Source organism: Equus caballus, chromosome 1 (assembly GCF_041296265.1).
Source record: "Equus caballus isolate H_3958 breed thoroughbred chromosome 1, TB-T2T, whole genome shotgun sequence".
Classification (NCBI taxonomy): Eukaryota; Metazoa; Chordata; class Mammalia; order Perissodactyla; family Equidae; genus Equus; species Equus caballus.
Genome location: NC_091684.1, coordinates 115,910,953 through 115,928,428, shown reverse-complemented (window position 1 = coordinate 115,928,428; position 17,476 = coordinate 115,910,953). Strand labels below are relative to the sequence as shown.

The following is a 17,476-nucleotide window of genomic DNA, read 5'->3' as shown; positions in this document are numbered from 1 at the left end:
TTCATGTCTTGAACCTTTCATGATTTCTCATAAAATCTACTGGGGGCTTTTCTGGAGCCTTCCGATGACATTCGCCTGCCTAAGCAGCCATGACTTACTCCTCCAGAGGGCAGCTCTTCTTAGTCTCCACCTCCTTCCTCTGCCTCCTGTATCCAGGTGGTTCTCCCAGTCTACTCAGTCACCCTCCTTATCCCGTAGGTCTCTTTCCTGGGAGCTTGCCTTCCCCAGAGCTGGAACCAGAGCCACCAGTGACAGCAGCTGATACCCTTTCTCCTGCTGGACCTGGGGCCCAGGGAAGGGTCCTAGTGATGAAAATAGTGGGGCTCAGGATTATTAGGCATTCAGTGTTCCTGTATATGGGGGTCACTCATGGTCTTCCATCACGCTGACCGGGACGGATATGTTAATGTCTGTTTCAGAAGCCAGCGGCTGTCCAGCCCTTTCATCTGACAGTTACAGAATTCCTGACCATCCATGCATCTGTGCAAAATACTCTCTTCTCTCTGATAGTCCTACATTACCATTTGGCAATGTCGGCTAGTCATTTCGCCAAGGAGTTGATGCTAGTTTCTCAGACAATCTGGAAACTAAATATTTGAAGATACTTAAGTAATCAGAATTGTTTGTGAGCAAATTAGATTTTGGAAGCTATATTTTAGAAGTTGTTTTTCTGTAGCAAAGTCATTTTTCTCCAAAAGTTATCCTTTATCAATAGCTGGATGTTTGCATTAAATGACTGCTTGTTTTTTCTTAATGGTGAAGAGAGGAAAATAGAGTTTGCGTATATTTTTAAGGAGCAGTGTTTTCAATCCCAGTAACTATAGAACTTACTCTTTCTGGGGCAGAGTATTCAATTACATACGTAACTGTGGTCCAGTTGCTTAATTTTATTCTTCTATAAAAATCTAATTGATCATTTGTTTTATTTAGAATTCCCATTATAGAAAGTGTGATGTGCTAGGCCCCTGGGGAAGGTTTCTGGGAACTTTGATGTCAGGGCCCTAAAACATTCTCTGAGCTTTATCGATTGTCTTTCAGACCCTTTAAAAACGTCACAGAGTATGATGGGCAGGATGCCTGTGGCTCCAACAGCTGGAACATGGTGGATGTGGACCTCCCTCCCAACAAGGACGTCGAGCCTGGCATTCTACTGCACGGGCTGAAGCCCTGGACGCAGTACGCCGTTTACGTCAAGGCCGTGACTCTCACCATGGTAGAGAACGACCACATTCGTGGGGCCAAGAGTGAAATCTTGTACATTCGCACCAATGCTTCAGGTATCCCCACACCGCCCCGCCATCCCATACTTCCTCATGAGCTCACTGTTTTTACTTATTACAAGATGTAGTCATAGGGCTCACAGTGAATGTGCCTATTGTCTCTCTCTGTCCTGGGCCAGTCTGTCTTTTGTCTGTCTTGTCAGTTTATAGTACCGTATCACATTCTTTTTCCCACTCCCAATACCCTAGGCTCTTCCGGCCCATTTTCTGGACTTGGTACCATCTTCCATCGTCTGTCTGTCTGTCTGCCTGGGCCAATAGGCCTCACGCTCTCTGCCTTTTAAACGTCCTCCAGGGTCCTAGGTGGGTTTGGTTGGAAGGTCCAGCTAGGATACAGCCCCCTATGGCTGCCCTTCTGGTTTATTTTGATAGTTGAACCTCTGGGAACTGAAAACATGCTGATTGGTGTTCCCGTTACCTCACATGGCTCATTGGTTTTCCGTCTTAGTTCTGTAGCAGCTGGGGTTCCAAGGAGGTCAACAAAAGTTGGAACATGTCCGACAGTATTTGGTGGACATTCAGAGTATTCACTGATGAAAGTGTTCCTCCTTCTCCTCTATCTTCATCTTCTAAACCACCTCATTTCTCAACTCCAGAATCTGGAGCTAATGAAAGGAAACATTTTGTATATTTTCCAAGTATATAAAAACCAGTTTAGAAGTAGGAAAATGCACGTCATTTTTAAACACACCGATAAACATTTTGGGTTGATGGCCGCTGTTAGAACAGGTAGGCTGTTTTAAAATAGCTATAAGCTAGCACGAAATAAGTTTAAATGACAGTGGGTGAGGAGAAAGTGCTGGTGGAGAAAACCTTTTGCTTGTGTACTCCTGCTTCCTCCTCCCCTCCCGTGCTCCGGCTCCATGATCCTGTGAGTGGCCACGATTATGTCACTGACCATAAAGTGTTTATAGAAATAAATCTGGCACAGGCTTCTGATCCTGGATGTGGGGTGGTGTAGCAGAGGCTCAAAGGCAACAAAATAAGTTGTTCTTCCTAAAATTTGGAAGTAACGCTTCCCAGCAATTTACTGTAGCCAGTTCAGGAAAAATGAGAATCTTACCCTATTATGACAAATTCTTAAGAAACCTTTTGCCTTCCCCAAAGATAGAAAACAAAGCACTGTACAAATTGAGTCAGTATACCATGTTTTGGTCCCTGTCTTTACAAGTGGTGGGAACAAAGGATAACTTGGTCCTTTGCCTCTGCTTGTTTGTGACACTTACCACTGAAACATCCAGGGGTAACCTGTTTGTTTCTGAAAGACTTATTTTTGGAAACCTGGAAGTGGCCGAGCATCCAGTGGTTATGTTTCCCCTGAAAAAGCTAGCATTAGTTACGACTTTTCCCCTAAAGTGTCATTCCTTACAGGTGTTCAGAAGTTTGTGTATAATATCATGTACCTTAAAGCACCCTTAACCTGTTCACCCCCTTGAAATTTTAAAAGCGTCTTGGATGACCATGTTGCTTAGGTGACATACAGTGGAGGTGTCCCTTGCACTTTGGAAAACCCACCAAAATTGGTGTTTTCTTGTGAGCCCAATGAGAGTAAGATTTCAGTGGTCCTGGGATGCATTTTCCCTTTATATATAGATCAGCTCTGGGTTTGGGGTTGGGGGCGGGTGCAGTAGTAAATAAAGCTTGACCAGATTACTTACCAGTAAGTGAAGCTTTGCCTGTAAATCAATATTCTTTTGCTGGTAACAGAGTCCGTTGCTTGAAATTTGAGTTTTTAAACTGCATTTGATAGTTGTGTCTCTGTCGTTCCATTGACGCGTGACTGTAGAATTGTAGACTTCCAGGTCTTTTACACTGCCTTTTCCTCCAAGCCCACTTACACACATGTGCACGGGCACACACACACATGCACACACGCTCCAGCTCCTTTTTAACTTGCTCCTTTTTAACTTCCTCCTTGCATTTTGATTTCTTGCCATTTTTATCAGAGATTCAAAATTCTCAGGTGAAGTGCAAGTCAGTTTTACCACTTGCTAAAACTACCGACGTTGAACATTTTGGAGAATGGCAGTTGTAATAAATGAGAAAAGTCGAGTGTTTGAATTGGCTGTAGGTTTTAAGTCCTCCGTTCTAACATTGGTGTGCCCCCACAACCTTTTCCATTTGCAGCTCAGTAATGTTTGTTTTCACAGAGATTACCTGAGAATAGATATTATAAAGGGAAATGTTGGCATTTAAATCCATACTGTTTCAAAACAAGGCTCAGTTTTCATTTTGTGCTTCAGTGTTCACTGCTGTTTTCTTATCCAGGTCAAACTTTCAGCTCCTTGTTGGTTTGTGTTGAGGACCTGAGAACCCGGGTCTTGGGTTCATTCCATTTTCTGAACTGTCCTTTGTCCCCTTTTCCAGTTCCTTCCATCCCCCTGGATGTTCTTTCAGCATCAAACTCCTCTTCTCAGCTAATTGTGAAGTGGAACCCACCCTCTCTGCCCAACGGCAACCTGAGTTACTACATCGTGAGATGGCAGCGACAGCCTCAGGACAGCTACCTTTACCGGCACAATTACTGCTCCAAAGGTAAAGATGGGAGGTGGGGAGCCCTGTAACTGTGACCTCCCATTGTCTGAACGTATGCAAGCCCCGACATTACACATATCAGTTTAAACCCTTCCTTGCAAACCAGCTACGTTCTTGATTGAAGGTGCTGACGGCTATTATTTTTCCTCTCAGGCTTGTGTAACTTGGCTTTCATTTCCACTCTCATTGGGCTTCTCTCTTCTGAGCAGACAAAATCCCCATCAGGAAGTATGCCGATGGCACCATTGATGTTGAAGAGGTGACGGAGAATCCCAAGACCGAAGTGTGTGGTGGAGAGAAAGGGCCTTGCTGTGCTTGCCCCAAAACCGAAGCCGAGAAGCAGGCCGAGAAGGAGGAAGCCGAGTACCGCAAAGTCTTTGAGAATTTCCTGCACAACTCCATCTTTGTGCCCAGGTACCACTGTCATTTGAGAATGTCTCCAGGCTGGTGCCGTCTCTCCACCCTGGTAGTTTGTAGATCAGCAACCTTGGGGCAAGACTCAGTAGCCTTCAAGGAGGGAACAACAAAATAGGATATCAGTTTTGTCAAGTGGTTCCTGTGGAAACTGGTTTGCCCTAAGGGGAAGGGGGCTCGGGGCACATGCTCTTGGGGGCACATGCTGTTGGGGACGGCGGCTTCACAGGTGCAGCTGCCTCTCAGTCGCATAGCCTCCTGCAGAGGGCAGGTGGGCTCTCTGCTATAGGGACGGGGAAATGAAGCTCAGAGAGCTGAAACCACCTGCTTTTGCTCATGGAGCCCCGTGGGTAAAAGCTGAGATTTGAGCCCCTTTCTGCTGCTCCCACTTCTCCGTACTGCCCGTCTCATCTGGCCAAGGACGAGTAAAGCAAGAGGGAGAAAAGTCACAATTTTGAAAGGGGCCCAACTTCAAAACAGAACCAAGTGCCACTGGCATCCTTGACAACCAGGTTTGGGAAGCAGTGCAGAAGACAGCCTCTCAAAGTAAAGCAGCCCCTTCTCCAGTCTCAGTTTCTGCCAAGTGGGGACAAAAGTGGAGGAAAGTAAATGTTCGAAGCAGCACTATTCACAGCAGCCAAAAGCCGAGATCAACCCAAGTGTCCATCCATAGATGATGGATAAACAAAATGTGGTATATCCATGCCATAGAATATTAGTCAGCCAAAAAAAGGAATGAGATTCTGAATCATGGACTACAACATGGATGAGCCTTGAAACGTTATGCTAAGTGAAAGAAGGACAAATATTGTATGTTTCCATATATATAAAATATCTAGAATAGGCAAATTGATAGCAACAGAAAGTAGATTGAGGGTACCAGGGGCTGGGAGGAGGGAAAAACGGGGAGTTATTCCTTAATGGATATAGGGCTTCTCCAGTTTACGGTGATGAAAAATTTTGGAAATAGTGGTGATGGTTGCCCAACATTATGAATGTAATCAATGACACTGAATTGTACATTAAAGATAGTTAACATGACAGGGCTGTCCCAGTGGTGCAGTGGTTAAGTTTACACATTCCACTTTAGCAGCCCGGGGTTTACCAGTTCGGATTCCGGGTGTGTACCTACACACTGCTTGTCAAGCCATGCTGTGGCAGGCGTCCCACATAGAAAGTAGAGGAAGATGGGCACGAATGTTAGGTCTGGGCCAGTCTTCCTCAGCAAAAAGAGGAGGATTGGCGGCAGATGTTAGCTCAGGGCTAATCTTCCTCAAAAAAAAAGTTAAAATTTTTAAAAAATGGTTAACATGGCAAAATTTTGTTATATATTTTTTCATTTATAATTTTTAGCACAATAAAAAAAATAGTAAAAAAAAAAAAAGTAGAGGAAAGTTCAGCAGGGTAGCCTTGCAATGTCTGGGAAAGGAGAGGGAAACAGAGTGGGGGCCCACAGCTCCCTTTTTTTCCTGAAAGATGATGGTGCAGAATTTAGAAACAACCTCACACCTGAAATCTGGGCAGAGGAGTTGGATTCAGACGAGCACTGTGCCCACGAGCCACTGGTTCCTGATCCCCACGGTGCCCAGCCGCCCACCTTCTGCCCGGCATGGTCTCACCGTTCTTCTTGCTCCCCGACCCTGAGAGGCACCAGCAGCCTGTAGCTTCTGTTTACTCCATAGTCACTCTGCCCTTAAAGGCTTTCTTAGGTTGTAAAACAAATGATTTTTAAAGTGACATTTTTTTTCTATCAAGTGACCTTCCTGGTGTTTGTGTAATAGTCAGAGACAGCCATCCTACTTTGAAAAATCATCCAAATAGGAAATACAGACCTTTTAGAGCTGGAGGCACTATTTCCTTTTCAGAATGAAGCTGTTCGTTGCTTAGTGGCTTTCTGCCCCTTCTGTCCTCTCGAGTAGTTAAAACCACTGAACCGAGAGGTGACATCTCCCGTTTGCTGACAGATTATGGGGCTTCGGTTCAAGTGTTAGTCCAGATGTTCTGTATATCGTGTGTGGTTTCAAGAATCAAAAAGTTTGAGGACGAAAAGAGCTCAAAGATGTTTAAAAACTAGAATTCCAGTGACTTCTCCAACATCCTAATTAATTAAGGATCTATTTGGGACTTGGCCCTTGCTTCCCACACACCAAGGCTCCTTCCTTCGTGGCATTGCTTCTCAGCATGGTCCATTCCCCCACTGCCAGCAGAGGCTCAGCCAGTGTTACTTCCTGTGGACACAGGCAAGGGTGAATTTAGAGCGCCCCAAACTGGCTAGGCAGGAGTTGTCCGTTTATTCTCCATCAAAGGCTGTTGACTATGTTGCTTTCTTGTCCCACTGACCTGCCAGAGGTTCAGGCTGTGAGTCCAGGCTTTGGAAAGGTTTTGCTAAAAAGGCCCCTAGCTTTCAGTTTGTAGTTATAAGACAGTGCCTTTTTTTTCTCATCAGATGTGGAACACAAGATCAAGCGATGTGTAGACAGAGCTGTGGTTGACTCAGATATTATTAATGCACTGTGTTCATGTTGTTGAGTTCAAAAGAAGTTTCCTCTATGCTAAATTCCCCCTGACGAATGCATGCATCCGTCGCTGACATTCTCTCCCTAAGACAAGTCCACCTTCTAGTCTCTCTTTTCATGGGACGGATATAGATACCATATTTTGCCCATGATGAGAGGCCACAGTTTATGAGAACTTCATGGTTTTTTTCATGCCTCCTACTGATGCATAAATCTGATAGCCACACAATTGCCACCAAAATTCGGACGAAAGGAGTATCCAGGTGACAGAATGACTGAATCATAAAGGAAGGTTTTCTGTGTTACAACTCAATTCTCCAAAGACGATTTTTATTTCTTTCAATTCATTCTAACAACAATTTATTTGGGGGCTAAAACCAGTCAAGTCAGATTTAGTGTGTTATACATTGTCCATCGTGTCCCATATGTCTTGAAGTAGGATGGAAGCTAGAGTTTGTAAGTTACTTTCTGGAGTCAATATTTGGTGGTGAGTGCCTTTCATTGACCACTGCCTTTGTATTTTAAGTCACATAGTTTGGGTTAAATAACTGAAATTTCAACAGATGTTGATGAGTAAAAGGTTTTCCCATAGGAGTAGGTTGTATCATGGGCTGGGAGTGGTGATAATATTTGCTGTTGGTCACACCATTTGGGAATGTGGCTGTTAATAAAGAACCATGGAGGGACCGCTCTGCTTGCCCCGTACCTTCCTGATAATGTCCTGTGTGGCTGCCCTCCCTCCAGTCCCTGACTTGGTATCAGTAGTAGCAGCTTTGCTGTCTCCAAAAGTGAACTTAATGGTGTAATCCCAGGTAAGTGGGTGGAGGCTGTGGGAGGGGTTTTAACACAGTATTATTTTGCAGTGGATTAAACCCAAGCAACTTCTTATTTATAGATGCAAGTGGATGTTGTGTTAGTTTTGTGTGTTGTGTTGATTTTGAAAAGAAAGCAGGAAATTAGTTCTGCTAGGCATCAAAAAAAGGTCTCCCTAGCAATCAGTGTGGTTTCTTGTGTCCTTCCCTTCCAGGCAGGTTGGTTCGTTTGTAGAGTGTGAGGATGGGGAATTATCAGCCTCATTTCCTAGCCCTTCTTCCCCCAATATTGTGAAAGCAAATGCAGCGGGGCCTTTAATACACACCCTGACCTTGTGGTTCTGCCTGGTGGAATGAGCATATCTGTGTTGAATGGTCCATAGTTTTGGTGGGTCCCAGTGTGTCACTGCACAAAGGTGGTGACGGTGTTTCCTACAGGAGAATCTTCGGGCTGGGCAGACTGGGGAGCCAGGGACCCTTCCCTAAGCCCTCTCCTTTCCCCTTCCAGGTTTTTCACTTCTGGGTGAATGAGGGCCAACGGGGAGCCTGCTGGGTATCCATTGAAGCATGAATGGCTTCCTGGGTGCCTGACTCCCTGTGGGAACTTCTCTCTCCCCTATGTGAGAGCTGAAGAGCATTCTCATTTTCTAGGCTTTCTCATTTCCTCATGCTCTTACCTTTCTTTCTCAGATGAGATTTGTTCCATTTGCTCCCCGCCCTTTGCTTATTCCTAGGATGGGGGATGCTGGCTGATCGCCTAGTGTGGAAGGAACAGCACCCTGGTCCCACCGTTTCCTGTGGCTTACCTGAGGGTGCCTGTTTCTTTGTCTGGGTGCTTACTATCATTTTCTGTTTTATTGGTTCCATAAATGCTAGCAACCTGTTTTTAAAGTCTCTGAGGGAGCCAAAAAGCCCTTTTTCCATATCCCATGAAAGCAGCCACTGGAAGAGTCCCCCCTCCAGCTTTTTGGACTGCCTCATCTGCCCTCTGGGTGCAGACATTCTTCCCTCAGTGACTTTCTGCATCCCCTTTGCTGTCCTGTTTTTGTAGCTATTGTTCCGAGCCCTACTCAAATCCGTGACAGTGACACTGCCCCTCTCATGGCAGGGCCTCGGGGAGGCCGCAGGTGGTGACTGCTGAGTGGGGGCCAAGGCCAGGCTGGAAAAGACCTCCAAGAGTGTGAAAAATACAGACCCTAGGGCCTCGGAGGAGGAGGGTCAGCGGGAACCCCAGAGAGGAGGGTCTGGGGGTGCAAGCAAGTGCTCACTGCCAGCATCTTTACTTTTTATCCAGAGTCAGGGGTTCAAAGAAGCCACCGTCACAGGCCTTTGAGCCCCATCTGCCCCCTCTCTCTGGGGCCTGCACCACACACTTCACCTCTCACCTCACCCATAATCAATCTTAGCTTGGCCAGTAGATTGGTTACCTTTAATGCTTAACCATAAGGTCTGTGGACCGGACGGCACCAACACTGTGATGAAACAGCCAGGATGCCAGGGGCGGCCAAGATGTTTGTGTGCTCCTCAGTATCATCGAGCAACCACTCTGGGAGCCAGGGGGCAGTTTGTGTGATGATTCTGAGGTTCACAGAGTAGAGAAAGCAAAATAAATAATGAGGAAGGAAATCCCCATATTGTTTGTTGATTCTTATCCAAGGGGGCTGAATAGCTCCTTTTATTCCATGGTTAAGACTTTTCTTTTCTTTTTGGTAATCTAACCTAAGCCATAGAAAAGACAAAAGAGACAGAAGCCCTCACGAGCCAAGTTTCTTTCTTCCTTGCAGACCTGAAAGGAAGCGGAGAGATGTCATGCAGATTGCCAACACTACCATGTCCAGCCGAAGCAGGAACACCACGATGGCAGACACCTACAATGTCACAGACCCAGAGGAGCTGGAGACAGAATACCCTTTCTTTGAGAGCAGAGTGGACAACAAGGAGAGGACTGTCATTTCTAACCTCCGGCCATTCACTTTGTACCGCATTGACATCCACAGCTGTAACCACGAGGCTGAGAAGCTAGGCTGCAGTGCCTCCAACTTCGTCTTTGCAAGAACCATGCCTGCAGGTATGGTGTGATCCAGCTAGCCCCACTCCCAACAGAGTCACAGCCTAGTGGAGGAGATCATGCTTTATGGACATGGAGTCTGACACCCAGGGCAATGACCCTTATCTTCAGTCCTTCTTATTAAAGAATGAGCGGCTGGCCCAGTGGCATAGCAGTTAAGTTCACACATTCCGCTTCAGTGGCTCAGGGTTCAGTGGTTCAGATTCCCGGCACAGACCTGTGCACTGCTCATCAAGCTGTGCTGTGGCAGGCATCCCACATATAAAGCAGCAAAAAGAGGAAGATGGGCAGAAGATGTTAGTTCAGGGCTAATCTTCCTCAAAAAAATAAAAATAAAAAAGAATGAGTGGTCATTCATAGGCAGCATGGTAGACTAGCAGCTCAGGGAATGGAGTCCATTCATAGTGACATCACCCCCATCCCAGTCTCTCCATACGAAGTACTCAAAAGTAGGGAGCTGGGTCCTGCCCATGGCCAAGGGGTTAAGTTCTTGCACTCAGCTTCCACAGCCCCGGGGTTCACCAGTTCTAATCCTCTATGCGGACCTGTCACTGCTCATCAAGCCATGCTGAGGCAGCATCCCACATAGAACTAGAAGGAATTACAACTAGGATATACAACTATGTACTGGGGCTTTAGGGAGGAAAAAAAAAAAAAAAAAGAAGATTTGCAACAGATTTTAGTTCAGGGTCAATCTTCCTCAAAAAAATTAAAAAAGCAAAAAAAGACTTGAATGCCAATGTGGTCTTTCATAAAAAAAAATGCAGGTAGCTCACTTCAGGGTCAACTCTCCTCCTTCTACCTGGTTCACATTGTGCGTTCCCACAGCCCTTTTTCTCCATTTGTGCACAGGTAAATTTGCCCAGTCCCTCCTGAGTTCTCACAGATTCAGTGAAATCCCCAGTTAGCTGCCTTGATTTGGAGTGACCATTGCTGCTCAAGGTCACCTCCTGGAATAGCCTTGGGTCCTGCTTGTTTGGTCTTCAGCTTCCCCTTGTAAGTTAGAAGCCGCCTGCCACTCAGACAGCCATCCATCCATCTTTAAGGATGGGTGACCTGCCCTGTTCTCTTTCCCACTGGAGGCAGCAGGTGGTAGAAACAGCACGGAAGTGACTGGAGTCTGGGAGAGGGGCCTCCTGGCTGCAGTTCTGGCACTGACGTGCAGGGTGCCTCGGGGCAGCTGTCAGCCTCCCCGGCCTGTTTCCTCACTCTCCCAGGAAAGACATAGACCAGCTGATTTCTCAGAGCCTTTCCCGGTTGTACCTTGCAGTGACTTTTGCTTGCCACTTGGCTGACTGCTTGAAGAAACACAAGCGAGAGAGCAAGCCCCAGCCTCAGCTAGCAGCTGGAGTAGTTGATGTCGGCAGCGAGAGCTCGCTCTCAGCACCAGCTTCTTAGCAGCTTCCTCACAGGCTGGGCCTGTGGACCATCCTCCATGCCTGCGTAAAAATTGCACTTGCTGTGTGCAGATGCAGACTGTGAGGGATCCGTGTCACGGCCTGGAGGCTCAGTGCTGCTGCTTCTGCTCACTCAGCACCTTTTCGATGCTGCTCGAGTTTGATGGCATCACGTAGTTTCTTTTTTCAGGTGGTGGAAGCTGAATACCAGAAATAAGTTACTCAAGTTGCCAAGATTTTCCTACTGTACTTGATAGCAGGCTTTTTTGTTGAGAGGCGGAGGGGAGGGGAGGGTATTGTGGCATCTGGAGGCTTACAGATCATTAGATTGCTCTGACTCCAAAAGCTCTGCTGTCTGCAAGCAGCCAGCTCATGAAGAGTTTCCGTGGTCCCACCAGTCCCGCACGTGTGTATTGGGGGAGGGTATTCTTAGGTTACCTCAGCGTTTGTGTCCCTCCCTGGGGACCCAAATCCGACTTTACCGCTTGTTTCAATTGTTGCACAGAAGGAGCAGATGACATTCCTGGGCCGGTGACCTGGGAGCCAAGGCCTGAAAATTCCATCTTTTTAAAGTGGCCAGAACCTGAGAATCCCAATGGATTGATTCTAATGTATGAAATAAAATATGGATCACAAATCGAGGTGAGGCTGGGGGATGGTTCGTGTCAGGGTGCGTTTCCATGACAGTTGATAGCATATGTTACAATACAACACAAGTCTCCCCCCAGTTAGCTCACAACTTAAAACCAAAAAATGAGGTGGTAAGTCAGTGAGGACCTGAGTCTGTCTACCAGCTGCATGCTCTTTGAGGAATACTGAGGAGCTGGGCTTGTTCTCACCCTCAGGAAACTCTTTCATTGCAGAAAATGATCTTTCAGCATAGACTGGATTTGTCTTAATAACTTTTAATCTTTCCGGAGCCCTTTTTGATCAAAAAAACACATTTGGTCAAAACTTGGAAGTGCTTAAAGTTTCTGGAGCACTGCTGTTTAAGACTTGGTCCCCTCCCTTTTATTGCAGTTGGGATCGCTGTTAGGTAGGAAGTGAGAGACTGGGCACAAGGAGTCACCCATTTCTCCTGTGTTTATGGAAAATTGACACGTATGTTTTATGTCCCCCAGGATCAGCGAGAATGTGTATCCAGACAGGAGTACAGGAAGTATGGAGGGGCCAAGCTTAACCGGCTCAACCCCGGGAACTATACGGCCCGGATCCAGGCCACCTCTCTCTCTGGAAATGGGTCGTGGACTGATCCTGTGTTCTTCTATGTCCCGGCCAAAAGTAAGGCTTGTGAGAGAGTAGCTGGGAAAACTGAAAGCAGGTTGGGCCAGGACTGGGGAAGCCTGGGTCATCATGGCTCTCTGATTTTCTGATTTTCATTGGAACAGAGTTGGCCAGCTTTCAGAAGGGTCGCACTTCTGTGAGCATCGGGTCTGGGAGCTCAGGCTGGGGAGCTGCTCTGCTTGGAGTCCCTACCTCATCTGATGGGCAGGGCGAGGGTCTGAGCCCCTCTTCTGAGGAATCGGCAAGAGGCCTTTGTTCTTTACTTGGTTTATGTCCAAAGCATTTCACAAAGCGCTGAATTGACCATTCCACCTCCTCCTTCCTCTTCAGGGATGCTGGTTAGCACTCAGATTCAGGGCTTAGAATCCTAAGGGGTGACAGGAACCTCGGAGCCATCTTGTCTAGCCTGCTCCATGGCAGGAGTCTCCATGGCAGCATCCCAGGCTGAGGCATTGTCCCCTTCACTGCCCATTGGTGAAATATAGATGCACTTTTAAAGCACTAACGTTCATTGAAAGCACACAGTGCTCACCGTTTGGCACAGAGATTGGGCCACGTTGTGAGTTTTTGCTCAAACCATCGACAAGACAGAATTCTTAGAAGGCCCTTCTATGTGAGGATTTCAGATTTTAAAAGTGAATTTTGTAAAAGTGTATAATCACAACAAGGACCCTATACTTGTTTGGCCAAGAAAATTCAGTATTTTATTTGGTGACATAAATATTCTTTATTATTTCTATATTGAGTTTCTACTATTTCTTATTAGAAACCCGATTTGTTAGATTATTTCATGTTCAGATAATGGGATCAAATTTGCCATAGCTCTCTTTCTTACTGCTCCCGCACGAGAGGACAGCCCTGCCTTGCTCAGTGGCGCTACTTTTGGGTCTAGTGGGCAGTTCCTGCCGCCCTGGTCCCTCCTGGTGTCCACATCTGTGCTACCCTGATCTGGAGTCTGAATTTTTAAATTCAGATTCAACTGATCCGGCAGTCTACCTGGTTAACGCCTAATAGTCAAAGACGTGCAGGGTATTTGAAAATCCTAACAGGGACAGATATCAACAGACGGATGGGGTGAACAGAGTCGCACACCTTGAGGCTGCATTTTATGGGTCTGGCACTCTGCCTGGGTTCAGGTTTCAGGGGTAAACAGATGCTTAGGCAGATAACTCCATCAACTAAAATAGTCTGAATTCTCCATGTGGTCCACTTAAACTACTCTTACTGGTCAGCCTGTGCCACCCATTCCTCTGCTAGAACCTTCACAGTATTTCTAGAGTGCTCTCCAGCATAATGACTTGTTTTTTTCTCCTCTCCTCTCGACATCCATCCCTTAGGAACAGAGCCTAGGTTTAGGGGTCTGGCATCAGGCTGTGGTTTTGAAACAGCAGCCTTGGCCTCTGGGATTCAGTGAAATTGGCTTATCTTGGCTTATCTTTGGAGATGACAGGTTCTTCTCTGCCTTTGCTCCCCCATTTTGAACCCTGTGACTGCTGGGTTGCCAACGGAATCTCTCTAGCAGAAGTTGCCATATACCACAGGGACATAGATCTTCCTGCTGCTCTGCCATCCGGAAGTCTTTCCTTCTGTCGGCCGACACTCTCCTGCTGCACTTGCGTCTCATTTCCTCCTGTTTAATCCTCAGAGGAGATGGGAGCTCTGGAAGCTTGCTGGCAACTGCTCTCCTCTCAGGAGCCCTTCGTGTGCTTGAACACTATTAAATTACTCTTCAGACTTTTCTTCTCCAGACTAAATAATCTCACGTCTTTTGCCCTTTTCTTGTAGCTCAGTCTCATAGACCAATTTTCCAGCCATTTACTCATTTTGTTCTTCTCTGGATGTGTTCCTGTTTCTTCATGTCCCTGTTGAAATGTGAAACTCAAAAAGAACACAGTACAACCTGACCAGTAGTATAAGTGGTACAAATGTAAGAATTAGTCCTCACAGGGAGAAAAAGAAACCTCTACCACCTTCCCAAAGGCAGTGATAACTTGTGAGTAGTTTCAAGAACTAGAAAATGCAGGAGCCTGCATCATTTTGAGAGCTATTTGATAAAAATATCTTTAATTTAAAAAATTAAAATAGCTTTATAGTTCTTAAAGAATAATAATAATAATAGATTTTGGTGGCAAAAGAATCATTGACGGGTGATTTATAATAGATGTAACTTAGTACCCACTGAGTTCCAAACTCATTTCTACATACACATGTCTACTTGGATGTCCCATGGGTACCTCAAACTCCTCGTACACAAAACCAAAATCACAGTTGCTACTTTCAAAACATCTCTCCATCTTTTGTTCCTGAGCTCAGTCGGTGGCCCCATAATCTATGCACCACCCAGGCCAGGAACCTCCCACAGCCATCCCTTACCTTTCTTGCTCTCCAGCCACCCATTTCTCATTCAAACTCAAGTCTCGAAGATTCTGCCTCATAAATATCTCTGGAATCCAGCCTCTTCTGCCGCCACGACTGCCTCAGCTCAGAGCCTCCGGGGTGCTTGCTTTGGGGGAAAGTATGAACTGTGGGTGCAGGAAGCCTGGGTTCCAATCCCAGGGCCCTGGCCCACCAGCTTGCCTGGGTGACCCTGGGGAGGACAGTACATCTCTGTGAGTCTTCCTCATTTGTAGGAAAGAAGCAGTGATTTCTTCATGAGGTCTAAGCTGGGCATACACAGCATGTCCGGGCCCCCTTCTACCCCCTGGCACTCTGCATGGCAATTCCTCCTCCCGCCTGCCAGCCCCTCCAGTCTGCTCTCCGGCACAGCTGTCTCTCCGTACACAAATCTGATCAGTCCACTGCAGGGCTTGAGGGCTCTCACTGGCTCCTTTGAATCTTCCGAATGAGGTTCAAACTGCTTAGCTTGGACAAGGCCCCTTGGGAGCCGGCCCTGACTTCTCTCCAGTATCATTTCCAACCATTCCTCTGCACTTGGAAAGCTTCCCCTGACTCCCTTCTTTCCTCTCCCTTCCTCTCTGCATCCTTGCAATATGTGCAGCCCACTTTTCAGGTTGTTGTGCTACTTATGGACCTATTGATTTCCTGCATGCAGCAGAATTTTCCGGGGTGTAGATCAGCATCCCCAGTGTCCAGCATGGCATCTGTCATATGAATACTGTTGATGGTGATGAGCAGGTGCTGCAGTGAGCTCTGTGGTCTCAGACTTGTCACTAGACTCTAATGTTAGGGAGGAATTCAGAGCACCTTTGGCAAGGGGGGCCATCCAGTTATTTTTTGTTTTTTAAATTGTCTATGGAACTGTCAGAAGACAAATAAAGGTCAGTACAGCTTGAGCATTATATCTATAAGAATATGCGTTTATGTTAGTTGTATGCATTTCCGTTAATAGTCATTAAACTACATGTAAAGATTATTTTACTCGAGCCCATCATTGGAACTGCTATTTTAGAATTCACTGTACTTTAAAAATAAAAATGAGTATACTCCTTAGTCTGCATTTATCTTATCTTTTTTCAAATAACTCAGTTTTTCTGCTATTTCTGATACTGTTTACCTTCAGAATTCCTAGTTCATGGTAGGGCAGTAAAGGAATTTTCAGGGATTTTTTTTCATACTTCCAGCTGAATATTAAAAAATGAAATGAGCAGCTTGCTTACCTAGTGACATTTTGTCATTTACCCCTTGTTTCTGCAGCGACATATGAAAATTTCATCCATCTGATCATTGCTCTGCCTGTTGCCGTCCTGTTGATAGTGGGAGGGTTGGTTATAATGTTGTACGTCTTCCATAGAAAAAGGTAAGTGACTCAGTGAGAGGTTTAGACACATTTTGTGGCTAAGTGTTTTGATGATTTGAACCTGAGTTAAGATGAACTTCTTGAGGATTTATGAGGAAATATTTTATGGATTGGAAAACTCATCTCCTCATTGGTTGGTCTATCACACAAACGCTGCTACTTATGCAGAGCTTTTCCAAACACGATGTCTTAGCTTTCTTGATCAAATAACTCTTTCACTTTCCAATGAAGTAAAGAAACAAATGTGTTTTAAAAAGCTCTAATCTGAGGCCACTGAAGAAGCCAAAAGATGCTTTAGCAAATGTCTGCTGGTCCCCTGGGCCCAAATGAGGAGTGTGGGTGAGAGCTGTTTGGGGAGTAAGCTCCCCCACTCCCCTTCTCCTGCTACGTAATGAAATGCAGCAAATGAAACTGATAGAACGAAGATGTAAGTATATACAGAAGTATGTGGAGATGGGGTTTTTTTTAACCTAAACTTTAACCTTTTTGACAGAAATAACAGCAGGCTGGGGAATGGAGTGCTGTATGCATCTGTGAACCCAGAGTACTTCAGCGCAGCTGATGGTAAGCGTCTCAGCTACCTTCTTCAGGAGTGTTGCTAATTCAGGGGAAGAGGTTTGCGTTATTTTGAGGTACCTTTTGCCTCAGATCTGTCTTCGTTAACACTTCTTTTTTTTTGTTAATCAAAATTTTTAGCAGTTCACTGAATATGTCAAAAATTCTGGGACTGTATGGGATGCCCCAAGGAAAAACAGGCCTCAGAGATGAATGTGGCCAGCACAGTAATCAATTTATTTAATTGCTTGAAATTTTATGCTAGAGTGAAAAAAGCTGTTTAATTGTTGACATCTAGTCAGAGGATATGCCGCAGCTGACAAAACAGTCCTTTTAAACTGGTTTCAGCTTGAGTTTCAGAGCATCTTAATTGTGTTTGATCACTTATGGCTTGTCTTCATTTTTTATCTTGGGGTCCTCCTGACTGGGGCCATCTCATTACACCCTCGTGGCCCAGTCACATTCCCTTTGGTAATAACGAATGAGGGCCATTTAGTTAAGTTGGATTGTACTCAACGGTTGTTGTTGTTTTGTTTTGTTTTTCCTTTTTGCTGTCTTTTCTTCCTGGTGTGCTTAAACCCTAACATTTACAAGTAAGTCAGAGTGGAGCATTGGTCATCAGGTCCAATGACACCAGTACATTAACCGACCATTTGCTAGGGGCTTTTACAAACACTGTCCAATTCAATCCCTCCGTCCCTGTAAGGTGGATTTTCTGGTGCCCATCCATCTGTAGGTGAGGAAACGAGGCTCAGAGGAGAAACTTGCCCAGGTCACATAACTAGGCGGTCGGGAAGTCAGGACGTCACAGTTCCTGGCACCCTGTTGACAGTGTGGTGCAGTCACCATGGAAAAGGA

At 45.8% G+C, this 17,476-nt stretch overlaps 1 protein-coding gene across 2 annotated transcripts in view; it reads left to right on the top strand.

Moving 5' to 3' along the window:
• IGF1R (insulin like growth factor 1 receptor) overlaps positions 1–17,476 on the top strand; it is a 290,959-nt gene that overhangs the window by 241,911 nt on the left and 31,572 nt on the right. For both annotated transcript variants that reach the window (XM_023651179.2, XM_070267776.1), the window contains exons 8-15: positions 1,039–1,277; positions 3,648–3,815; positions 4,025–4,229; positions 9,342–9,625; positions 11,528–11,664; positions 12,144–12,303; positions 15,961–16,063; positions 16,557–16,627. In XM_023651179.2, the coding sequence (XP_023506947.1) occupies positions 1,039–1,277; positions 3,648–3,815; positions 4,025–4,229; positions 9,342–9,625; positions 11,528–11,664; positions 12,144–12,303; positions 15,961–16,063; positions 16,557–16,627 (1,367 nt within the window). The remainder of the gene's footprint in view (positions 1–1,038; positions 1,278–3,647; positions 3,816–4,024; positions 4,230–9,341; positions 9,626–11,527; positions 11,665–12,143; positions 12,304–15,960; positions 16,064–16,556; positions 16,628–17,476) is intronic.